Genomic DNA, 26,725 nt, shown 5'->3' with positions numbered 1-26,725 from the left:
AGAGATATCAAGGGCCAATGCAATTTGGCAGTAAGTTAGATAATAGGAGCAGGAGGCTCCCCAGCAACCTCAGGATACTTCACATCAGATGCACACAAGGGTTGGTAGAATTATTTTAGAGTCAGGAGATCTATTTCTAGGTTGGTAGAATTATTTTAGAGTCAGGAGATCTATTTCTAAATAATATATAGGGTGGAAATAAGCTAACTTTTGCAAGGGGCCAGCTTTGTCAATTAGCTACTCATAAATAGAGAAAGATCTTAGACGTTTGGGGGTTTTATATCTTAAGCTACTGAGTTTCACATTACTAAAGACATTTCTACCTCATGTTTCTTGGTGCCATTGATAGGAATCTGGATAGCTAATGATCTTTCACAGGACAGAAATTCTTATATATAAATAATTACATAAGTCAGCCTATTCATGACATAGATAGTACAGTCTTGAACTTAATAGTAACTGCATATAAATTAAAGCCATCTTTAGTAAATCACTAACAGGAGCTTTTTCTATAACTTTATTTCATTTTTTAAAAATAAAAAATCAAATCAATCAAGGATGCAATTTAGGTATCTTACCTTTAGTTCCTTCACTGAGTTGTTAAGGATTTCTATACGTTTCTTTTTTCGATCAATATATTTGTCAATAGATTCCATTTCCTTAAAATGAGCCTCATGAATCTTCTTAAAATCTAGAGTATCACCCCAGCAAAATATGAAAAGTTAAATTATCAAGCCTAGATCCATTTATTCACCTTTTGGGTTTGCCCCTAATAGTAACCCCTTCTTTTGTTCATTCTTGGGATCTCTGGTCCAGTGCTCTTTTCCATCCCCTCTCCTCCCTGCTTCTAGGACTCTCCCCCTCTCTTCCTTCCCAAAACTACCTTGTCTCTTTTAGAACATAAGCTCCTCAAAGGCAGAAACTGCTTTGCTTGTCTTTATATCCACACCCAGACATTAGCCTGGTGCCTGGCATCATCATCAAGGTCATCATCATGCCTATTAATGGATTATCATTGGCATGCAAATTTCAACATTATCTTGGTGCAAGTTTTCCCAAATGCGCTAAGTTTTTAATGACTCTGGGTGGGCTGAGACCCAGAAAACATAACCCTACCTTGTAAATTTTTTTATACAATAGGACCTTATTCTATGTGACCAAATATTCCAAGACCCTCCACATAAGTTGAAAATCACACAACGGCAAACCCCATTATTTAATAAGTGTTTCTTATACATAAATACCTAGACACTTTATGACTTTTCTTAGGCTTATGAGAAGTACCAGCATCAATCACTATTCTTTTGCTTTGGGGCCATCATTAATAACTAAGGAACATTAATGAAACAAAGAGAAGCACTGCTGTGATACTGACATGACTTGCTACAAATGAGAATATCAGCTAAAAACTGATGCAGGAGCTAATGCTGGGCATAAAACAATGGAATGATTTTACCCTAACGCTTTTCAGAGTGAGAATGAGTGAGATTTGGCAATATGCTTTGAGACTCAATGCTGCTTGGTAAAAGAGCATGGATTTAACATCTTATTAAAAATTTTACATATTTTTTTAAAAACCCTTCTTTTTCGTCTTAGAATCAATACTAAATATTGGTTCCAAGGCAGAAGAGCAGTAAGGGCTAGGCAATGGGGGTTAAGTGACTTGTCCAGGATTACATAGCTAGGAAATATCTGAAGCCACATTTGAACTTAGGACCACCTGTCTCCAGGCCTCTCTATCCACTTAATCACCTAGATGCCACTTTACACAACTTTTTTTTACCTTTTTTTTTCCTCAACTGCCAATCATGTATACCTGAATTCGTGTGGGTTGAGTTGGCATAAAACAAGGTTCTACTATATTTTACAAACTATCCTTTTGATGGATTATCATATTCCCTTTCCCACTGCTCACAGTATCTTGGTTTGGACAGAATTAAGGAAAAAAATTATAGATTTACAAACCTATAACCATCTTTATGAATAATCATTTGACTTTTCAATATAGGTCTGGAAAGCCTTGTTATTCTAATTTATTATTCTGTAAGCATTTCAGTGCCTATGTACATATTAGGAGACCAGGCAAAATAAATATCAAAGAAGAAAGAATATAAAAACAGTCCCTTAAGCACTTTCCTTGCATCTGACTCAGTGCTGAGTTGTTAACAATTACTTAAAAACTTACTCGGTGTTGTGAATATCATTTTCCTTTTCTTTGATTTGGATGAATCATCCCTAATACGAGGCCTCTTTCCTCCTGAAGAGATATTTAAAAGAGTATCACCTAATTCAGAAAGAAAGGTTGGTTAAAGGGACTTAAATAGCTTCTTCCCAGATCACATAGCAAATTTGTTTCATGCAGTCTCTTGGCCTGATGTGCTTGGCCCCAGGGACTACTGGTAGGAGGGGGCTATTTGTTTTATTGGTTCTTCTATTTTAAGCCTGCCTCCAAAGTAAAGAAATCGGGAGACACTAGCTCCCTTTCTTCTGCCCTTTGGGCATAAGTTTCAAGTAGGTAGAAATCATGTAGTTCTCCTATTCTTGACAGACCTGGAGAATTACCACATGCATGTAAATGCTCCAGAAATACCTGAGGAGATTGCTAACACTTTCCAGGTTTCTGACTAAAGACGCAGAGAAGGTTCAGGCAGAAGCAGTAGGCCTGAGAGGTTCTTAAGACATTGGACAAATCTCTTTTTCTGATGAAAATATGATCAGACTTTTTCTAGCACCTCTCTCTTCTATCCCAGTGCAACATCACTCTCCATAATTTTTACATTAATAACATCAACTCCTTGTTCTGCTTTTCAAGTTCCAAGTCCTCCACACCTCAGTCTCCCAGGAAGGCTGACACATCGTAGACATCCCTATTATCTCAAACTGCTCTGCCTCCAAGGTCCTAATCTTTGAACTTTACTTCTGTCCTTTCCATACCCTCACATTCCTCCTGAGTCTACTCTTTCCCTTCTTCATGGCCTTGGATCCTTCAATTTCTCTCTTCTAATCTAACAAACCTGCTCTGAGTTCCTCCCAGTCTTGGCTTCATAAGTTAAGTTATTTTAAAGAAATGCATTCTTTCATTTTTATTTATTTTTTAAAAAACCTTATCTTATGTCTTAGAATTGATGCTAAGTATTTGTTCATAAACAGAAGGGCAGTAAAGGTTAGGCAATTGTGATTAAGTGATTTGTCCAGGGTCACCCAGCTAGGAAGTGTCTGAGGCCAAATTTGAACCCAGGATCTCCAGTCTCCAGGTCTGGTTCTTTGTCCATTGAACCGCCCAGCTGCTGCCTCTGACTTCTACTCTTGAGTCTTATGTCTTAGTGTCATTTCAGAGTTCCCTTCATGCTAACCTCTGAAATTAGGACTTTTCTCTGGTCTTATTTCAAAACCATCAAAGGAAGTAAAGAAAACAATGTTGCCCAAGGTCCACTGTATATACATGCCACCTAGTTTCAAATGGGTCTTTTTATATAACAGTCCTATTCATCTGATTAATTCCCTATTATACTCCCCATAGCAATGATTCAAAACTTGCTCTTTTTTTCCATCTTGGAATCAATACCATATCGGTCCCAAAGCAGAAGAGCATTAAGGATTAGGAAATGGGGTTTTAAGTGAATTGCCTAGCTAGGGTTACATAGATAGGAAGTGTCTGGGGTCACATTCGAACCCAGGATCTCCCATCTCTAAGCCTGGTTCTCTATCCACTGAGCTACTAGCTGTCCCCCCCATTCCAAACTTTCTTAAGTTCCAACCTCAAATCTTACTTTGGTCCTTTTTCTCGTGGCAGCTGAATTCAACTTTTCTGAGGAAGATTGAAGACCTCTCCCTTCCTCCATAACTGTTTTCCATCCATGCTCATTTTTTAAATCTAGTCTAAGAAGAGATCACTCTCCTATCTTTCAAGTCTAATTCTTCTACTTATATTTGTCATCCTTCCCTCTCTCTTCTAGAATCTTATTCTATTGATCATTCTTTTTGTGATATTCAGGCTCTCTTCTGTGGCTCCTTCCTTTCTACCTAAAAACATAATTAGATTTCATTATTAAAAAAAAAATAAACTAAAAGAATAACTTCCCTTCCCACCCTTGGATCTCACATAGCATTCTGCTTACACAGATACTTAGTCATGTATGATAATTGCATTACACAGTTATAACTGTGCTCCCACCAGATGTCATGAGAATAGGAACCTTATCTTTTCTAAACTCTGTAGATCTCCTACTGCAAGTGCTTAATAGTGTTGGATTTAGGGGGCAGCTGGGTAGCTCAGTGGATTGAGAGCTAGGCCTAGAGACGGGAGGTCCTAGGTTCAAATCTGGCCTCAGACACTTCCCAGCTAGGTGACCCTGGGCAAGTCACTTGACCCCCATTGCCCAACCCTTACCACTCTTCTGCCTTGGAGCCAATACACAGTATTGACTCCAAGATGGAAGGTAAGGGTTTAAAAAAAAATATTGTTGGATTTATTTATGGCTCTGAATTTGTATGGCCCCTTGCTAATTAGAAAAAACCACTTTACATACCTTCCATTTTATTTCCTTCAGAGCAAATTGGCTTATTCTGGTTGTCTTTGGATGGCTCCGTTGCCTCTTCGACAGTTAAGAAATTCTCCTTTTGATATTTCTTCTGTCTGTTAGACCCAGGATGATCACTTCGTATCATTTCTGAATGATCCTGCTACAAAATTCAGAGGCTCCATTAAGCCATCAAAGCAGTACCAAAGTGAGGGAAATGAAGAATTAAGTAGAAAAGAAGGAAGGAAAGAATTTTCTCTCAAGTCTACTTGGTTTTGTTTTTTTAAATCCTTACCTTGTATTGATTCTAAGGCAGAAGAGTGGTAAAGGCTAGGTAATTGGGGCTAATTGACTTGCCCAGAAAACACTGTTAGGAAGGGTCTGAGGCCAGATGTGAGTCCAGGACCTCCTATGTTTCATGGTCTGGCTTTCTATCCAATGAGCCACCTAGCTTCCCCACTCAAATCTATTTTTTGTAAAGAGAACAGAGGGACAAACAGGACAGAGTTGGCTCTTTAACTGCAAATTCAATATTAAAATATAATGTGCAACTGGGAGGTACTTTCTTTGTCCACATAGCCTCATTTGTGTGGGGGTAGGGGCTGTTTTCCTGAATTTATCCCATGTAGGGGCCTCTTGCACTAGGCACATACATTATATGGGCTTTCCTTAAAATGGAACCTTGTGAGGTTCTTTTAAACTTGGATCAGGGAACCTGAGGAAGTCTGGAACAAATAGAAAACTTAAACCGTAGATTTAACAACACTGAAACCAGCAATTTCCATTTTTTCCTTAGACAGGTACACTAATATTAGGCCCTAAATTAATATCCTCAGAATCCAGCAACATAGTTATTCACATTCCCTTTTTTCAGAGGGTATAGCCTAGCCTTGTTTTCCACGTTCTCACCTTGAAACAATTGGTTTCTGGGGTGGCTTTGCCCTTTTCCAGTGGTGTAGTGACAGGGGCAACCACAGTTTCCTGCTCAGATTTTTATCCTTGCCATTAAGCATGTCTTTTTTTTTAAAATAGCTGATTGAAATGTAATTATTATATTGCTTATAATTGCTTGTTAAATAAATGTTTACAAATAATTCATTAAGAAATTGAGTTGTTATTTTCATTGGATTATTAGTCCTAGTTAGATGTTGTTAACTATTGCCAGATCATTTATTCATCTGTCTCTTTTCTTCCTCATTCACTCTTCACACAACTGTCATAATAATCTTATTAAAGCCCAAGTCTAATCATGTTACTCTGCTGCTCAAAAATCTTCAATGTCTTGAAGACTTTTCCCTGATTAGGGCCTTAGTATTTCTACCTGGATTAGAGGAAGCTGGAGTTTCCTCTCTCTCCCCCTCATTCCTTAATATCTTCCCTCCATTGTAAATAAAACTACTATAAATTCCATTTACTTAGTAATTCATTTTGGGATTTAGAAATTAAATTCCTGGCGACCACCTATATAAATATTCAGAGACCACAATTAAATTTAACAAATTTTTCATCACTTCTGAATCTTAGAATTCTTAGCTTCTCAGTTCATTTACTACTTTCTATGGGAAACCCATCTTTATTTCCCTGATGATGTCTTTCCACTTAAGTAATTATATACATTCTTAAGTGTTTATATGTCACACCCTCACCCCCACCCCAAATGGAAGGTGAACTCTATGACAGTGAGACTTTGTTTCTCTAGAACCTACCATACTCTTACACAGTTCAGAATAATTTGGAAAGGGGAAGTTGGGTAGCTCAGTGGATTGAGAGCCAGGCCTAGAGATGGGAGGTCCTAGGTTCAAATGCGGCCTCAGACATTTCCCAGCTGTGTGACCCTGGGCAAATTACTTAACCCTCATTGTCTAGCCCTTACCACTCTTCTGCCTTGGAACCAATACACAGTATTAATTGCAAGATGAAAGGTAAGGATTTAAAAAAAAAAAGAAGAACTTGGAAGATTTATGAACAGGAAATCAGACTTTAAAAAGGTAAGGAACAGGGATATTGATGTACTTGGGATATAAGGGGAATGGAAGAAAATCTGTGGGAAGAATAATAATGAATTTTCAAGTCATAGTTATATATCACCACAGTACAATCTCTTAAGTACTTTAAAATTCTCTTCTTTTTGACTATTTCGTTGACATATTGAGTGATCAGTCCAGTACCCTGTAAAGTCCTGATTGTTGAGACCTTTGGTCTTCGCACAAAGAAGCAGAGTTTGACAGTCAATAGTTTCATTAAAATTTTCTAATTTGTTATTCCGATACTATATTTGGCACTTGGATAGCTGCTACAAAGCAGTATTATCATTCAAAACAAAATTCACTTGTTTAATGAATTATCCATGGAAACTAATGCTACTTCCATGACAGTACCAAAAATACCCTTCGGGAGCAGATTTTAAGTCAACTTCAATTATGAACAATGTGATTGCTAAAGTCAGTCTTTGGCCTGCTTATAGACCATTGAGAAGATGTGACTACTTACCTGAGTTTCATTTTCTTTCTTGAGCTCATCTTGAAAGTATTCTTTCAATGATTTCAGAAGTCTGTCTCCCTATAAAGAATTAATAATTACAACTAAAGTCAAATGAAGTAAAATCCTTGTACACTTCCCCTCCATTATCTATCTTCTCTGCTCCAACTCTTACCATCAGGTGCAGACTGTTCAAATAAGAGATATACATACTAGATGATTATTGGGAAACTAAACTTTATATGACTTGAATAGCAATTCTTATTCACTTATCAAAATGTAGGGGAAGCTGGGTAGCTTGGTGGATTGAGAACCAGGAGGTCCTCAGTTCAAGTCTGGCCTTGAATACTTCCTAGCTGTGTGATCCTGGGCAAGTCACTTAACCCCCATTGCCTAGTTCTTACTGCTCTTCTGACTTGGAAACAATACTTAGTATTGATTCTAAGACAGAGGATAAGGCTTTAAAAAAAAAGTGAAAAAAAAAAACCAAACAAACCAAAACCCACTGATTTTATAGGAAGGCAGCAAAATCTCTTCTACTTATTATTTTTGTGATCTTGGGCAAGACATTTTTGTTTGGTTGAGCTTAGTTTCTCATCTATAAAATGAAAGGGTTGAATGTGGCAGTTGAACTAAGTGATCTTTAAGGTCCCTTCCAGCTCTATATCCTATGGATCTTTAAATGATAGAGATTTTAGTCTACTACTCTTAGGCATATTCAATTTCTTTAACTAGTCTGGAAGTTTAAGATTCTAACTTTACATTCTTCTGCAGTTTGAGAGTCTAAAAGAATTGATGAATCATCTTTTACAATTTTGAGTTTCAAATTCTCTACCACTCCCTACCTTAAGAAGGCAAGCAATTTAACATAGATTACACTTGTGGAGTCATGTAAAATGTATTTCCAATTTCCATATTAGTCATGTTGTATAAAAATACAGAGACCTCATCCTCCAAGCCCCCAATAAAAATAAAGTTAAAAAAAAGTATGCTTTGATCTTTTTTCAGACTCTACCAGTTCTTTCTCTGGAAGTGGCTAGCATTTTTTTTATCATAAGTCCTTCAGAATTTTCTTAGATCATTGTATTATTCAGAATAGCTAAGTCATTCACACTTGATCATCCTTACAAGCTTGCTGTTACTTTGTACAATATTTTCCTAGTTATGCTCACTTCACTTTGCATCACCTTATATGACTTTTCCCAGGTTCTTCTGAAACCATCCCACTTGTCATTGCTTATAGCACAATAGTATTCTGTCACAATCATATACTATAACTTATTCAGCTATTACTCAATGGATGGACACTCCCTCAGGTTCGAATTCTTTGCCACCACAAAACAAACTTCTATAAATACTTTTGTGCAAATAGGTCCTTTGCCTTTTTCTTTGATCTCTTTGGAATATAGTGAGCCGTCACCTATGGCAGGAGTTACATTTCAGAGACCCACACAACAGGTGAAAATCTGCAAAGTAGGTTATATTTAGTTTATTATTTATATATTTTAAGGCTTTATAAACCCTTCCCACTCTCCTATAAACCTTTCCCACACTCTTATAAACAATGAGCCAATCAGTGCCCAGGATACAGAACACAGTGCTGTGGTTGGTCACCTTTCATTCCATCAGCCAATAGAGTATTGTGTACAATCTCACTTTGGCAAATGTGCAAGCAGTAGTGGCAAACTGCATTTCCACTGTGTACAGTACAGTATTCATCCAGAAAATCCCATGATATAGAGAAAACTCTGTGATACAGAATTAGATATATGTTTTCAAAAACCCCCAAAATACAGTAAAGCTATGATAAGTAAATAGTGATACATCAAGGGATGACTATACAAGACCTAGTGGTGGGATTGTTGGGTCAAAGGATTTGCACAGTTTTTTAGTCTTTTGGGCATAGTTCCAAATTGCCCTCTAGAATTGTTGAGATCAATTTACAACTTCAACAGGTATAATACCTTTTTACTTTTTGCCAAAGCAGTAAGCCTAATGATCACCAAGCCTTTCCACTAAAACTCATATTCCAGTCCAATTATTATAGAAGAGTGGCCTCAATTATTTCTAGATGAAATTCTGTATCATCATTTGGGAGGTATGGTATAAAAAAGGACTCTAAACTATCACCAACTGGTGACATACCTAAGGTCTCCTTTTAAGGGTCTTTAGTAACTGGATAAATAGTCAAATGGCTCAGTGGATGGGCTAGATGGCTTGGCATTGAGTCAGGAAGACCTGAGTTCAAATCCAGTCTCAGACACTTAAAGCTGTAATGACCCTGGGCAAATCACTTAACCTCTGCTTCAATCCACCAGAGAAAGAAATGGCAAACTATTCCAGTATATTTGCCAAGAAATAACTCCCTCTACTGCAAATGGAAGTACCAGCACATTATGGTCCAGCTGGACTTAATTGAACAACTAGTGATTAGATAATCAGTTTGAGATTTCTGTTGCTAATGCTGGAATCCAGGGAGTTGGGGGAGGAGCCTGATATACTATTTTTAAAAGGCCACATGTTACAGATCAAACACTATTATAAAAAATTAATTAAAATATACCATACTACTCTCAACCCTTCTTCCCAAAATTTGCAGTCTACAACAGTCTTCCCTAGTTATTGACCTCAAAGTGACTGCATCCCACAATAGTAAGCAATGACAACCTGAAGGATAATATAAAACCATGGTCCTATTTTCAAAAATTTCCCAAGAATTAGAATGCCCTCCCTAAACTGCACAATTTTTAGTGAACATGCTCATGAAGTTATTTGTATAGACATGTTAGCCCCAAACATAGGCCCCAATTAGAGCATCTAGCACAGGGCTGCTTCCATAACACACTTAATAAATTTTGTTGAATTTGAATTTCCTGAAGAATTCTCTCTACTAAGACCACAGACCTACAACTTGTAAAATATAAAGGGCTACTATTAAGAGTTTTCTAGTTAGACATGACCAATGTTATTTCCCCAGTCCATTTCCATTTTGGGGAAAAGAGAATACAACCATGATATATTTATCACTTGGCAGGTAGGTGACACAGGAGTAGATAGTAGGTTGGGCCTGATTATCTTGGTCCAGTCCTATGGGGGAAGTCACTTAACTGCTTAATTTTGTAAAATTAAGATAATAATAACATCTACCTCCTAGAGCTGGTGTGAGGAAAAAAGTAGATAATATTTGTAAAGTACTGATAATAATAGGACCTAATAATAGCCACTACCTTCGTCATAGTCTCTGTATCAGTAAAATGGAGATTATATTATAGCACCTCCCTCACAAGGTTGTTATGAGGATTAAAAGAGATAGTTTAATCTTTTTGCAAATGTTAAAACCCAAAGTGAAGGCCTGGATAATCAGTTTGAGATCCTCCCACTTTGTTCCCCCCAGTTTCAGGTTTCTATTGCTAATCATGGCACCCCAATGAGTGAGAGGAACACCATGATACTTTTTGTATAATAGGTCACATGTTACAGAATAAGCATTGTAAAAAAAACCTAATGAAAACAGCTATCTGTACTCTACACATTTATAAAGCACCTACTCTCTACCAGGCTTTGGGGCTACCAAGGCCAAAACCCCTTCAAGAGCTCACATACACTTAGAGAAAGAACTGTGGAAGTAGAAACCAAGAAGAAAAACATGATTGATTACATGGTTCAATGTGTATGTGATTGGAGATGTTGACTTTAAATGATCTATTTATTATTAATATTAATAATATGGAAATAGGTTTTGAACAATGATACAAGTAAAACCCAGTGAAATTGCTCCTCGACTCCGGGAGGGGGGAAGAAGGAGGGGGGGTGGAAACATGTATCATGTAACCATGGAGAAAAATATTCTAATTTAATTAATTAAATATATTTTTTAAAAGGGCTCACATACACAAGTAGACATGAACAGGAGGAATACGGACTACTCGGGCTGCAGGTGAGGGGCTAACCCTCTCGAAGGATAGATCGGTGTTAGATAGAGCTTAAAGTAGTAGTGTGTAAATGTTTAACAACCAGCTCCAAAAAAGGGGAGGTACGCAGGCCAGTTTTAGCTTTAATCAGAACTTTTAACATTTTACTCCATCATTTCCTAAAGTCTGCCTAACCACGCATTAATACACCAAGTTCTGATTTGCAGTGTTTGCCCGATTTCCAGCGCTTAGTACAGGGTCTAGCACCTTGTAAATGCTTAGTAAATGTCTACTGAAAAAATGAAAAAGAAGGTGTATTATAAATTCTTACAACTCCTACGTTTCCCAGTCGGTCCTTCCCCAGCCGTTTGGAGCAGGCTCCAGGACACCCTGGCCAGAAGGGATCAGATTTACAGACCATTTGTGCTATCCACGTCTTTTGTCTGTTCCCTCGCCCTCCCCTCCACCGACCCCTCGTACCCGGAGGTTGGCTCGGAGGCCAAAGCTCTTGGCCAAGCTCTGTAACTCGCAGTACTTGAAGGAGTCCAGATCTGCCGCTGAAGGGAAAGCCATGGTGCTCTCACCCTTCGGGATGCGTCTCTTCCAACTAAGAGGATGTAACAGCCCCCACAGCTACTGTTCAAAACTCCCGCGCCACACCCGGAAACGTTATTTGCTAACTTCTGCCCGACGGTTTAAATTGAGAAATGCCACCTTCCCATTGGTTAAGGTTGTTAGAGAGGAGGGGCTGCCTGCGTTAGCCAATAGCGGAGCCGATCTTGATTCCGTTCCCTACCTCCGCCAATACGATTGGCTCGGCTTGCCTGGGTTTGTTTCTTGGGGCGCGTCATCCTCCCTCCACGCGTTTGAGTCGCCAACCCCGACTGCCTTCTACTCTCCCGCGCCCCAGACAGATCTCCCAGGGTTGTGCGCGCCGCGTCCAACTATGAGGCGGACTTTACGTCGGAAGCCGAGTCCGCGCTCTGTGGCCAGGGCGGAAGAGGAGCCTGCAGCGGCGGCTCCCCGGAGGTCCGGGAAGAAGGCCGTCTCGAAGCCGCTCAGTCAGATCTTTCAGGAGTTGGAGGAGAAGGCCGCCAGGGAGAGCCGCCAGTCCGAGGAGCCGGTGGCCGGCGAGGAGCCCTCCTCCTCTGCCTCCGTAGAGTGGGACATGCACGCGGCCAAAAGGTCCCGCCCCCCGGGTCTCCGTCGCGACAAGGCCCTGCCTGGGCCCTCGGCCCTGCAGGAGCCCACTGCCTCGCGGCCTTTGGAGAACTATGTGGTATTCCATTGCCTGGGCTGCTCCGCCGTACTTGGAGACTCGGTGCATCTTTGCGGGGAGGAGACGCGCCCCTTGAGTATCCTCGTCTTCAGCCGTGAGTGTGGCGGGAGGGAGAGAAGTGAAGGGGCCCCTGCTCCCCAGTTTAGGAATGAATAAAAGAGAGGCGTCTCATAGGTGCTGGGCGGCTGTGGAGACCACTATGGAACACAGAAGCTGAAATCCTAACAGGACTAGGCTTAACTCGAATGCCTAGCACATAGGAGACACTATATATACTTGCTAAATTAGAGACCAACTACATATACGTTAGGAGTGAACAAGGAGCGAGGTTATGGGAGTCACAGGCATAGTGGTTTCCCGGTGGACGACTACTGATTTGGAGTGTGAACTATGGGTCTAGGGAACTGCTAGATGTAGTGGGTTAAATAAAATAACTAGAGCTTTATTGTGCAAAGCAGTTATGTTATATATATAACATATATGTTATCTCATTTGTTCCTCTTAACTAAGGCGTGTGAAATTGGTGCTAGATAAATCTGTGTTCCCTTCATTATCCGGGCAGCTTAAGCCTCCTATTCAATAACAATAATAACTAGTCTTTGTGTAGAACTTTAAGTTTTGCAAAGCATTTTAGGTGTTATCTCATTTAATCCTCTTAAGAACCCTATGAAATTGGTGCTAGATAAGTTTGTGTTCCCTCCATAAGCAGCTCAAGCTTATAATAACAAGAAGTTTTTAGAGAACTTTAAGATTTGCAAAGCAGTTTACATAAATTATCTCTTTTGCTCCCCTTTACAGTTCTGTGAAATTGGTACTAGATAAGTTTGTTCCTTCTTCATTCAGGTTAGCTTAAACTATTCTATTAAATACAAATTTGAAAAATTGTAATTAGTGTTTATATCTATCTTTAAGGTTTTTGCAAAGCCCTATAGATATGTTATCTCATTTGCTCCTCTTAACCTTGTGAAATTAGTGTTGGTTAAGTTTGTGTTCCTTCCATAGTAAATTTAAGCCTCAGAAGTGTCACAGTCCCTAGAGATCCAGTCTGGATTATGCTTTTTGGGGTAGAAAATTAATTTACATTGAGGCAGCCCTACCAGCCGGTAGAAAGGATGCTGGATTAATCCGAGGCTCCTAATTCAGATTCTACCTGTCACTTATATGACCTTGGGTAAATCACTTAGCCTTTTTGGGCCTCAATATTCTTCATTTGTGAAAGGAAAGGTTTGAGTTTCTTTCCAGTTCAGTCTTCTGTGACTAAAATGCTGTCCTTCAAGCAGACTACCAAGAACTCTCTGGGTTGTGGACCTCTAAGTTTCTCAACCCTCAAAACTGTTTTGCTCAACCATGAAGATAAGTGGGAAAATGAAAATCCCAGAAACAAAAAGTCCAGGGAGTGAATCAAGTCCCTTGTCTTCTCCAATGTAGGCAGTCAATATCAGCAAATATTTATTAAACACCTGTTAAATGCCAGGCAGTGTGCAAAGTGGTGGGTATATAAAGAAAAAGCAAAAATAAATCTTAAGATACTTTCAAAATTTGCCATTCAAGAAACAGTGGCCTGAGGTTTTTCCAAATACACACGTGTGTGTGTGTGTGTGTGTGTGTGTGTGTGTGTGTGTGTTTATATCTCTCCACTGATTTCTAGAATACTGCTTTTCCTGCTTTTCTTTTTTTTAACCCTTACCTTCTGGTTCTAAGGCAGAAGAATGGTAAGGGCTAGGCAATGGGGATTAAGTGACTTGCCCAGGGTCACATAGTTAGGAAGTGTCTGAGGTCAAATTTGAACCCAAGACCTCCTGTCTCTAGGGCCATCTCTCAATCCATTGAGCTACGTATCTGACCCCTTCTCCTGCATTTCTTTAACCTATCTGACTGCTACTCTCTTTTGCTAGACCCATACATTGTGGGTATCTTCCAAGGTTCTGTCTTGGGCCCTGTTCTCTGACTTTTCTATACTGTGTTCTTGATGATCATTTTCCATGTTTAATTATTTTCTGTACATACATAAGCCCCAGATGTTCATATCTACCCCTAGTCCCTGGAGTTAATAGTCATACAAAGCATAGCATAATAGTGGCATTATTGGAATGTCACCAGGTATCTAAACCTAATGTGTTCCAAATAGAATCAATTACTTCCCACTCTTCTCCAACCCTGTCCTTTACTTTGAAGATTGTAAGGTGTAATCTAGGATGTGTTCTTGGCTTTGTTTCTCTCTCAATGCTCCCTACCCCCACATATAATGAACCAGTTGTTCTACAGCATGCTCTTAGCCATCTCTCCAATTTTTTCCTTTTCCCACACTCAGCATTCAATTTCAGGCCTTCTTCCACCCTCTCTATTACAATAGTGTCCTAAAAGTTTTCCTTCTACACTTTTCCTGATCTAACATGCCCTCTACAGACCTGCCAAAACAGCCTTTCTCAGACACAGACCTGATTTCCCTGCTCAGAAACATTTATTGATCCTTTTTGCCACTAGGAAAAAATAAAATCCTCAGCTTTTTCATTTCCCTTTCCACAAGCTGGTTCCAATCTCTCTTTCCACACTTATTTCTTTAAGTTCCAACCAAAGTGAAGATTGGCCAAATATTTTATTTCATATTTGTGTACTTTCATACAAACCCTTTCTCATGACTGGAATATACTCAGTCCTTAGCTTGGTCTGCCCAGAGTCTTTAACTTCAGGTTTAGTTTAAGGACCCATCTTCTCAGTGATTCTTTCCTTGATAACCACTGTTCTTAAATTATCCCTTTTTGTGTGTACCTATAGTATAGCATAAGGCCAAGGACTCTTTTTTTATTCCTTTTGTCTTTGTATCCACAGCCTAACACACAGTTTTCTTGCATCTAAAAGGAGCTTAATAATTGTTTGCTGTTTTCTTGAAAAAGGTGAAGTAGGAATGAATCAGGCTAGAAGATGTTAGATGGAGAAATCCAATTAGTACTAGTAAAGAGTCAGATTCTTATTAGTGTTTTTCTCCCTAGGAATCACAAATAATGTCATTTTGGATAAATCCTTACTGGTTGGCATTGAAGGTGCTCTCCTGGGCAGGTAGGTACTAATTGTTTGAAATGGGGCACTAGGTGGTACCTCAGAGTTATTTTAATTTGTATTTCTCTAATCAGTACTGATTTAGACTATTTTTTCATAAGACTATAGCTTTGATTTCTTCTGAAAACTGCCTCTTCATATCTTTTGACTATTTGTCAATTGGGAAATGACTCATATGCTTATAAATTTGACTCAATTTTCTACATATTTGAGAAATGAAGCTTTTATCAGAGAAACTTGCTGTAAAAATTTTTCCCAGTTTTCTGCTTTCCTTCTCATCTTGGCCATATTGGATCAAAATGATCCATTGTCTATATTGTAATGCTCTCAGTCTCTTCTTTGCTCATAAATTATTCCCTTCTCCATTCAGGTACAATTTTCCTTGCTCACCTAGTTTGCTTATGATAACTTTGTACCGTTTTGACCAAATCATGTGAGATGTTTGTCAATACTTAGTTTCTGCAAACTGTTTTCTTAACGATTTGTGTCAAATAGTGAGTTCCCAAAAGCTTGGATCTTTGGGGTTATCAAACACTAGATTACTAGATGACATATTGTGTACCTAATTTATTCCACTGCCATAACTCTTTCTTATTCAGTACAAGATTGTTTTGAAGTTTACTGAATTATAATACAGTTTGAGATCTAGTACTGCTAGGTTAACTTCCTTATATATAAATCTGTTATAGATTTACCTATACAGAAGGAGTAATTTGTTCAGGAAACTTGACAGACCCAGCATGAAATCATGACATCTGCTGGAGCTCTCTCTACCAAAAGACTTGTCTTAATAATTTCATCCTTCCAAGATGGAGAAGGTAATAAAGGGAACTGTTATTGTAGACATAAGATCATAGATTTAGAGCTAGCAGAGAACTTAGAGGCCACTGAGTCCAGCACCTCAATTTACAGATAAGGAAAATGATGCAGATAAGGATTGTAGTGTCACATAATGTGTTTGAGGTAGGATTTTTTTTAATTTCCACACAAATTTTCCAAAGTTATATGATCCAAATTGTCTTTTTCCCTTTCAAACAATTCAATCTGGGTTATGCATGTATTATCACACAAAACATTTTCATATTCATTTTTGCAAGTGAATAATCTAATAAAACTGAAATCCCAAATCATATACACAAATAAAGGATAAATCATATGTTTTCATTTGTGTTCTGATTCCACTGGTTCTTTCTCTGGAGACGGAGAGCATCCTTTATCATAAGTCTTGAGGCAGGATTTAAACACAGTTCTTTTGTAACCCCCAATAAAAAAGAAATGATTGCTGAAGTAGAAATGATAGACATCATGACCATTCTGTCATAGAGTTCATGAGACGAGAAAAATAAGCTAGCCTGATATGGACTTTACATTTTGGGGTTAGAGCAGATTTCAGTGGGTTCAGAGAAAGGGCAGATTCTATCACTTCCCTTAAAAATCTATGGGAACTGGTAAACTCAAGAATAGGGGAACTCCCAAGAATGAAATTATGAAGGCAAAGTCAGAAATAATTTTGATGAGGAAAAATGAAAAAGTTACCTTAAAAAAAGATTGATGGGAGTATATGGAAAACACATCCAGAGAGAGAGAGAGAGAGAGAGAGAGAGAGAGAGAGAGAGAGAGAGAGAGAGAGAGAGAGAGAGAGAGAGAGAGAGAGAGAGAGAGAGAGAGAGAGAGAGAGAGAGAGAGAGAGAGAGAGAGAATAAATAGATATAAACTATGGATAGAGTCACAAGTGATCCCTAAAAAAATAGTGTCGTGGGCATTAGAGTTCAAACTTAACTGATGCCAATTATGAATGTTTAAGACAATTAAAGGGCTTTTCTTTTTTTTCAACCGTTGCCTTTCTGTCCTAGTAACAACTATAAAACATAAAGGCAAGGAGTAGAAAAAACAGGGGCAAATGATTTGCCCAGGATCAAATTTGAACCTGGATCCTCCTGACTCCAAGCCTGTGCTCCCTAGCTGCTCCCTAACAACTAACCACTTGTCAGCTACTAGGTGGAGCAGAATTCTAAACCTGACCAGAGAGACTACTTGATTTTTGTCTTTTTCTCTCCAGCACACAGCAAATGTTCAGGAAATGCTTGTTAAATTGGTTTCTGAGGTGCCCTCCAACTCTGAGATTGTGCTTTAAGTTCATTTGGACTGGATATATGTGGGAAATGTGGCTTGAAAGATAGATTAGGACTAGATTATAAAGGGCCTTGAATGCCACTGGTCTGTGTTATTATCATTGCATTAAAATTCACTTTATTGTCAGTACTCTAATCAGGTTCTTTGAGGACTATTGGCAGGACCAGGAGAAGTTTGGTTTCATTTTTTTCCCCTTCAGTGAGGAATTGGCACAATGATGGCAAGTTTATACTGTAATATTTATGATCCTAAATCTTTTATCTATTTGATGCTACTGTGTAATTTCTTACCTTTTCAATTATAGCTATAACAATTAAAACACATCTAGGACTGATGTTTGCAGTCATTATTGACATTTTTTTCCATTAGGCTAGCTTACCCATGGCTTTAGTTGTTATTTCTATGCTGATTATTTTGATTTATTATTTATCTTGTTTAGTCATAACTTTTCTCTGAACTTTCAGCTATTATCTCTAATAGACAACTATTGGACATCTTAAACTCAACATGTCCAAACCTGAGATTATCTTTTGCCCTAACTGTTCCTCCTTTCAAATTTCACCTGTAACTTCCCTATTACTGTTTAGAGTGCCACCAGGCTCCCAATCTATGTGTTATCCTTAACCTCACCCTCCCACAGTATCCAATCTGTGGTCAAGTCCTTTTGATTTTGCCTTTGTGACATCTCTTGTATAGTTTCCCTTCTCTCATTTTACACTGCCTGGTACAGGCCTTCCTCACCTCAGGCCAGAACTATGGAGGTAGCCTTCCAGTAGGGCTCCTTGCCCCAAGCCTGTCCCTCCTCCCGTCCATCCTCTATTCAACCATGTTGATCTTCTAAAGTCCAGATCTAAATGTGTTACCACCCCATTCAGCCAATTTTGGAGGTTTCCTATCACCATCAGGATCAAATGTAAATCCTTTAGGATTCAATATAACCTGGTCCCCTCTTAGCTTTCCCATCTTCTTCCACCTTCCCCACTCATCCCCCACCCTAATATGTAGTGTACAGTGACACTGGTTCCTGCTGTTCCTCCAACAAGATGCTCTGTCTCTGGTCTAGTTGTCCTGCCTGCCTGGGATTCTTTCTGTCCTGATCTTTACCTTCTGCCTTCCTGGCTTTATTCAAGCCCCAGCTAAAATCCTATCTACTAAAGGAAGCCTTTTTCCTGATCCTTCTCAATCATAAGGACTTCCTCAATTAATTATCTCCAGTTCATCCGCTGTTTTGTTTTACAAGATTGTTTACCTATTACCTACCTATTCCCTTATTAGTTTGTGAGCTGTTTGAGGGTGGGGACTCTCTTATCTTTTTTCATTAGCACTCAGCACAGTGCCTGGTACATAGAAAGCATTTAATAAATGATTAATGACTGGCTGTATTTTTAGGTCAATGGATGAATGAAAAAGCACTTATTACTTGTTCATGACATACTAAGCACAAAAGCAAAAACAGCCCCTGTCCTCAAAAACTTGTATTCAAATAAGTAAAAGAATACATATTGGGGAATGGTGGCCAGGGGAGAAAGAAGTTGGTCTGGAAAATTATAGGTTGGTCAGTAGACCTTAGGGGACCTAGATTGACACACTCTTTCCAGGAGCACAGACAAAGTAATTTGATTATGGTTCCAGAAGTGGATAGTAGAGGGGTAGCTAGGTGTCTCTGTGGATAAAGTGCCAGGCCTGGAGACTGGAGTTTCTGGATTCAAATCTGGCCTCAAACACTTTAGCTGTGTGACCTAGGCAATCCCATTGCCTAGATCTTAACACTCTCCTAACTAGGAATCAATACTTAGTATCAATTCTAAGATACAAAGGTAAGGGTTAATAAAAAAGAAGTGGATGGTAGAAGACAGTGGAAACAGGGTTGCTTCCTGAGACTAATGTCCTTTTTTTTTTTCTCTCCTCAGTACTTACAACCCTTTATTCTGCCAGTCTTGTGGACATTCTGTAGGCTTCAGACTTTATTCTACATATGCTGCCTTTTCTGACTTGAAGGGTCTTTTCTGCCTTTTTAAGAACAGCATTGTGTGGTAAGACTTTAATTTTTATTAAATAAATTAAAATGTTCAGGGGAGAAGGATGCTTTGTGGTAGGGATGATGTTCAAGAATTGAATTAAGAACAGTGCCTATGAATGTGTAAGGGTTAAAAATGGTTTGACTAAATTTATGAGTGAAAAAAAAAGTTTTGGTTGCTGTTTATAAAAATTAAAGTTAAATTTAAACTATGAGTCAGGAGGCTGTTTAGTAGTTTTATTTACAGCAAGGTAGAGATATTAAAATGAGAAATATAGGAAGGAGGTAAAAAATATTGCCTGGCTAAAAATACCCTAAGTCCTAATCCTAGTGCCTCCAGACTTTGAATCTGAATGCAAATCTTACCAGTCCACAAGAGTGTCTCCAGTCAGGTGTTCCAAAAACCAATGGCAAAAAGGCAAGAGTCTCACCTGAGTAAGCGTCCCTCTTCAGCCCGAGTCTCCAATATAGGAAGCTGAACTCCAAAGAGCCAAAAGATGCTGAAAACCACCAAGAACCTTCAGCGCACATGAGGCCAAGACCACCAAGAATCCCACCAGAGCTCATGTTCCTGAGGCTAAGAGCCACCAAGAATGAAGACCCTGAATCTCTCTAGGGTCCACTGAACCACCTAGCTGCCCCCTCATTGTTTTCAATAGTGCAAGAAATATGACGTGCTTTGCTTTATAAACCTTAAAAGCACTACATAAATACAAGCTATCATTATTATTCTTAAAGAAATCATTTGTTTTTTTTCCATCTAATCATTTTCAATTTGAGCATATGAGCTCAAGTATTGAATGGACAGAAAATTCCCATTTTATTTTGCCAGTACATTTTTTAGTGACATCCTTTGTCTCCATTAAAAACATTTGATTTCCATAGTTCCTTTCCATCAGAAGATTCAAGATAATAAAATCCGAAAGTTCTATAGTTTGGAAACCAGATGATCAGTTTCTAGTTTCATGATGAAATTTCTGTTCAGAATTAAATGAAGCAGTTAAAGAGCACTAGGTCAAGTATCAAAAGAACTGAAGCCAAGGCCTGGCCCTCCCACTAATAGGGCTCTGGTTTTTGGCAGATTATTCTGTGGATCTCCTTGGTCTTTTTTATCTATAAACAGATGGGGTTGGGTCAGATAGACTTTTCTAAAAAACGTTTCATGTACTGTGGATGTATGGAAATATTCATGGAAACTTTATTTGTAATAGAAAAAAATTAGAAATAACATAAATGCAATGATTGGGAGAAATGGCTGAATAGATTGTGATATTTGAATATAATGTATTGTATCATATTACTAGAAATGACAGATATTGGAAACAAAAAAAATAAGAGAAATAGATAAAAAGATGCAAAGAGAAGAGAATAAGATTATATACCATGATTACATTAAAAAAATTAACGGCCACAAAATCAGCAGAAAAGAGTATCAAAGTAAAAGAAATCCAAAAGGAACTCAGAAGCAGAGGAAGTTTATATTAGCATGCATATATAATTCACATATTTTAAAACAAGTTGTAAACAGTATGGAATTTGTGGTTTTTTACATAATTTTTTTTTCTAGAAAGGAGACACATAGAATTGTGGAAATATATGACCACAATTCTGTATATCTCCTTTCTAGAAAAAAAAATGGTTTAATAATATTAGAATTGAGGTTTTGTCTTAGTAAAATAAGAAATAACTGAAGTCTACTTAATACATCAATATTTTAAATTTTGCAAAGCACTTTCTCACAACAACCCTTTGAGGTAGGTAGTACAAGTATTATTATTGTACTTTTATAGATGAGACCAAACAGTCTGATGAAGTGCCCCAGTCACAAAATTAAAGCTTGAAGCAGGATTTAAACTCACATCTCATTGATTCCAAGACCAGAACTCTATTATCAGTTTCACCACATTGTCTCTCACAGGAGACATACAATGTTAATGATCTTACTAGTTTTATTGAACTGAGCACTAGTAGCTCCACCAGTCACTATGAAAGCTGTCAAAATACAGGAAGTAGGTGGGAGTAGAGGGGCACATGACTGACCTGCTATTGGAGTTCTAGGCCTGGTCCTCTACAGATGGGCTAATACTGATTGGGGGTGTATACCACCAAGCTTACCATTGAGATAATAGTGCCCACCCCCACCCCCACCCCCATGGGCTGCCCAAGGAGGACTGAACTGCTGCTGGTCAGAAACAGCAAGTCAAAAATTTCATGACACTCATTGGTAGAATAGGGTTCAGTAGCCATCACTGTTTCCAGTCTGGGTGAGCTGGAGAGATCCAATCCAAAAAATACCAGTAGCAGCAATCTTGGGGGAGGGGGTGAATAGAAAAATTAATCCTCCCCTTGATCCCCAACAACTACCACAGAAAACAACCAACGAGATTCCATTCTTATATGTCTACCAACCCTGATGTAGAGGGATTGTGGGCAGGTTACAATCCAGTCAACTCAAGATTGTGCCCCAGTTTACTGTTTTTCCCTTGGTGCTCTGAGCACCTCTCCTCATGGGCCTGTACTAGATAGGGTTGGGGTTGGCTGTAGAGTAGCTATTAAGGAATAAGCCTTCTACCTGGGCCTATTTAAACCATAATATATCTGAATAAAGGTATTATACTTATTGTACTATACAACCACGTTGCCATATGTAGCAGCATTTCTTCCAGAAATAGCTTTCAGAGATGCCAGAAGTATATCTTTCCTTGTAACCACTGCAGGGATTCGAGATCAGAGACACCCTTCTCCCCAATTTGGTCTTCCCTTACCTGGTGTTAGTAGACAATTTTTAGGTTCAGAAATACCTACACTGATGGAAAGCTATTATGATTAGAGATGGAGTGGATGGGTTGGGGATGGGGGGTAAGATGGGAATTGGTGGTAAGGAACAAGAGTAGCCACTTGCCTGGTGCCACTAATTGGACCTGGGTTTCTTTTCTTCAGGGGATCCCAAGAATTATCATTCCTTATTCTCTCTCCACTACTGTCATTTCCCACTTGAATTCCATTCTTCATTTTATCTGTTGTATAACAGAAATTTTTCTTTTTTCTCACTGTGACCTAACATCCCGCAGTCCCTCCTCTGGCCTGTTTTATGATGGTCTGTAATAATGTAGAATTTGCTCCATATTGATTTTATAAGCAGTGTTGCTGGAATATACCTACTCTGTTACGTGAGGGAAACATAATATTAATGACTTGATTGTGTTCTTACAGCTATCTTTTAAAAACAAAATCTATAGTAAATGCAACGGAGATGGAATTTCCCATGAAGCGTCTAAATGAAGAAATTTCAAAGGTAAGCTTTCATCTTGTGATATGTTTCTTTTAAAAATATAATCCTCTTGATGAAATGCACTAATAGAATTGGATCTTGAGTGGATAGAATTGAATTTTTAAAACATTTCTTATGTGCCAACTATGTGCTAGGGGCTAGAGATATAAAGTCAAAAGTAACAGTCTATCATGAAACTGTATGTTCTATCCAGGGGACACAGCATCTACATATATTAGTAAATACATGATATAAAGAAGGTGGTTTCAGGTGGGAGGTGGGGGCACCAGAGTTTGAAGAAAGCTCAGGATTCTAGGACACTGAGGCAAGATGTGCATTTCATGAATAGTGGACAGTTGATCTAAGGAATAAAGGTAGGAGATGAAAGGAAACACTAACAGACCAGCTTGGGCAGAATATAAAATGTGGAGGGGAGTGGTAGGGGACAGAATGCAAAATATTTGGAAAGTTAGGGGCAACTCTCTTTATAGAGATGGAGTTGGAATTTTTTGGGTAAGGTTCTCTTTTGTCCTAGAATTTTTCCATAGTTACATGATTCCTGTTCTTTCCCTCCCCATTCCCAGAGCATGGATTTCTTAACAAGGAGATAGCATGGGCAAGATATTTGTTTTAAGAATATTAATTTGACAGGCTTGTGAAGGAGGAGGGATTGAAGAAGGGAGAAATTATTAGCAGTTATACCATTTTATGAGAAGTGATAAGGGCCTGACTTGGTGTGGTGGCTGTGTGAACAGGGAGAAAGTAATGGATGCAAGAGAAATGGAAAAGGTAGAATAAATGCATGACAGCTGATTGGCTATGAAGGCTAAGGAGTTGGGAAGAATAAAGTATGACTAGGAAGGTGATGCCATGAACTTTAACAGGGAAGTTTGGAGAATGGATACATTGAGGGAAGAAGGTATGTTCCATTTTGGACACATTTGAGTTTTAGATGCTGGTGGGAAATCCGGGTGGAGCTTTTTTGTGAACAGTTGATGCTGATGGGACTTGTAGTTCAGGAGAGATAAGTGCTGGATATATAAACTTGACAGTCATCTACATAGAGATGATCTTTGAACTCATGGGAGCAGATCACAAGAAGAAATCAGGGTTCTGGACAGAACTGTGGAAGGCACTTCAGCCTCCAGGAGACATGTTATAAGTCATCAGGGGAGATGGAGCAGTCACATGTATAGAAGATCTAAGAGGTAACACTATCACAAAATCTAAGGTGGGAAAGAGTGCTCAACTAGATGTGGTAACTAAGCATCAAAAACTGGAGAAAACACAAGAAGTCGGAAGCTGAGGAAAAAGTATTAGATTTAGCATTGAAATGGTCGTTAGTATATAGTTGAAATCTTCAGCCAAGACTGGAGAAAAAAGTTAAACTAGCATAAGCATTGAACTAGCAAAACAGGGAAGGGTTGGAGGGACTTTAAAACATGGTAAGGATGAAGAAGAGTGGGGCAGACAGGTAGAGAGACTGGAGGGATATGAAAAAGTTATGGATGTAGAGAAAAAATACAGGCTTCAAGATCCTGGAGATATCCCAGTGAGGGAGGATGAAAAGATCTGAGATAAGACTGTCCCTGTGGGTGGGTGGCAGAGATGGAGACACAGTAATGATATAGGAGATGGGAGGCAAAATGGGAAAGCCAGGGTATTTTAAAAGATACCAACATGTTTCCTGAAGCCCTCTCAAGTATGAGAACTAAGAGCGAAGAGCTAGGTATTGATTTCCTTGAGAAAGAGGGAGAAAAGACAAGACCTGAACATGACTGTCCCAAGGATTTGGGTTATATGATCCTGGTGGAGGCAGAGAACCCAAAGGAGAAGTGCTGTGTAATGATGGTGTCAGAGGGATAGTCTGAAAGTGGCAGTGAAAAATCAATTTTGGTTAATTGAAAAAAAATGCTATAAAATGAACAAATAAAAGGAGCCATGAAAAATCCAGAAATATGCCCAGGGTATTGAGCATGAAAGAATAAACACTTGGGACAGTGAGATGGCCTGGAGATGGGATGTCTTGAGTTCAAATCTGGCCTCAGATACTTCCTAGCTGTGTGATTCGCAGACAGGTCACTTAACCATTATTGCCTAACCCTTACTGCTCTTCTGCCTTATAACGGATTCTAGGATAGAAGGTAAGGGTGTAAGAATAAAAAAGTGTTGCCAATGATCTCGCTTATATGTAAATATACTCTTTGGCACCAGATAGCTTAATATATGCTGAATGTTTTGAATTACTGTTTGCTTCCTAGCTAAAAGAGAAGATTCTGCTAATGGACTCAAACTTAACAACAATAATTCAGGATCTGAAGACAGTAATCCACGGACCATTGGACGTAGAACTAGAGTAACATTTGAATCAGAAACAAACTTTGAAGAGTAAGTTCATCCTGTACTGGGAGTTCAGGAAGTATTTAATGGTGCCTGTGGCATCCTATCTTGACTTTGGCTGATTTCTGGGACATAAAAAGGCACATTCTCCAAACTAAGTTATCCTTCTGTTTTGATTAACCAGAAGTATTCCTAAATCGAAACTGGAAAGTAAAGACATGAGAAAGTTTCCAAAAACCAGGAATATACCTCAAGATTCATATTTCATGAAGTAATTTGTCTTCAAGAACATTTCTTACCAGATAAGTTGATTGAAACTTCCCTTCAATGTTAACCATTTTGTGGTGCTTCAGAAGTTATGGTTAAAAAAATATTTTCAGCTCATCAATGTCAGCATAGACTTTTTTAAAGAAAGAAACTGTTTAATGACAATATAAGTTCAAAGGTTATTAGTAATTATAGTGGGCCGTATGTGCCCCAAACTTAATATACATGAACGTCCTCAAAATGTATCTGTTGTTTGAAGTATTAATTGAAAGTAAATGAGACATTTGTAATTAAATTTTAACCCTGTACCAAGTAATTGCTTGTGTAAATACTAACACTGCATTTTTAGTTTCTTGTATTTCTTTATAGAACACTTATTTTTTAAACTATAAATTATTAAAAGAACATGGAGAAAGTTATGATGTGCTGTGTATTTCTTTATTACAAAAAGATTTGCCAGTCAGCTATAACTTATTCAGCCATCTCCCAATCCGTCAGGATCCCCTCAGTTTTCAATTTCTTCATACCACAAAAAATACTGCTATAAATATCTTTGCAGGTAGCTTAGGTGGTACAATGGGTGTTAAATCTGGATCAGGAAGATTCACCTTCAACTTTAGATTGAATTTCGATTAAATTTCGATTAAAGTTCAAATTTAGATCCAGAGACTTACTAGCTGTGTGACCTTGGGCAAGTCACTTAACCCTACTTCTTTCCTCATCTGTAAAATGAGTTGGAGAAGGAAATGACAAACTATTTCCATATCTTTGCCAAGAAAACCCCAGATGGAGTCATAGAGTTGCACATAACTTTTATAAAATATCAACATATTTCTGTACATGTAAGTAGTCTATCTTTGTTCTCCTTTGCTGGGTCAAATGGTATGCAGTTTTAAATCCCTTTGGGCACAGTTCCAAATTATTCTCCAAAATAGTTGGATCAGTTCACAACTCCCAATAGTGTCCCTATTTTTCCACCCTCCCTTCAGTATGTTATATTCTTTCTGTACTGTAAGCTGATCTAATGGGTGTGAGATGGTACCTCAGAGATGTTTAATTTACATAATTAATTAGTTGCTATTTAGAGCATTTTTTCATGACTTGGGAGCTTTTATTTCTTCTGAAAATTGCTCATTCATATCCTTTGACCTTTAATCAACTGAGGAGTGGTTTTTATTTTTGTAAGTTTGGCCCAGTTCCCTCCCTATATATTTGAAAAATTAAGACCTTTACTGGAGAAATTTGCTGTAAAATTCCACTGCACAGAGCCCCCCCATTTCTGCTTTCCTTCTAATTTTGGCTGCATTTGTTTTGTTTGTGCAAAAGCCTTTTAATGTAATGTAACCAAAATTATCCATCTTACAGTTGTGTTTAGTTATGAGATGCACACTAGTGAATTGTGATGTCTAGGTGAGGGCTACCATGAAATGTGGAAGATATTGAGGTCCCATC

The 26,725-nt window shown here is 38.4% G+C and overlaps 2 protein-coding genes across 6 annotated transcripts in view; one reads left to right on the top strand and one right to left on the bottom strand.

Annotated features, from left to right (window-relative positions):
• Positions 1-26,725, bottom strand: part of NUSAP1 (nucleolar and spindle associated protein 1) — a 74,376-nt gene that overhangs the window by 22,862 nt on the left and 24,789 nt on the right. The window contains exons 1-5 of one of the 5 annotated variants that reach the window (XM_007480073.3): positions 11,390-11,593; positions 7,011-7,079; positions 4,530-4,683; positions 2,186-2,284; positions 579-691 (exon numbers count right to left, since the gene is read on the bottom strand). In XM_007480073.3, coding sequence (XP_007480135.2) covers positions 579-691; positions 2,186-2,284; positions 4,530-4,683; positions 7,011-7,079; positions 11,390-11,482 — 528 coding nt within the window. In that variant the 5' untranslated portion in view covers positions 11,483-11,593. Of the gene's footprint in view, positions 1-578; positions 692-2,185; positions 2,285-4,529; positions 4,684-7,010; positions 7,080-11,389; positions 11,594-26,725 lie in introns of those variants that run through there. The other 4 variants (XM_007480072.3, XM_007480074.3, XM_007480075.3 and 1 more) reach the window with 4 other exon arrangements.
• Positions 11,502-25,692, top strand: OIP5 (Opa interacting protein 5). The gene is made up of 5 exons (XM_016423410.2): positions 11,502-12,282; positions 15,179-15,245; positions 19,289-19,411; positions 22,609-22,690; positions 24,928-25,692. Exons 1-5 carry the CDS (start codon positions 11,502-11,504, stop codon positions 25,024-25,026), a joined length of 1,152 nt encoding a protein of 383 aa, XP_016278896.2. The 3' UTR covers positions 25,027-25,692.

The sequence above is a fragment of the Monodelphis domestica genome, chromosome 1 (genome assembly GCF_027887165.1).
Source record: "Monodelphis domestica isolate mMonDom1 chromosome 1, mMonDom1.pri, whole genome shotgun sequence".
In the NCBI taxonomy this organism is placed as follows: domain Eukaryota; kingdom Metazoa; phylum Chordata; class Mammalia; order Didelphimorphia; family Didelphidae; genus Monodelphis; species Monodelphis domestica.
This window is presented reverse-complemented; position numbering and strand designations above follow the sequence as displayed.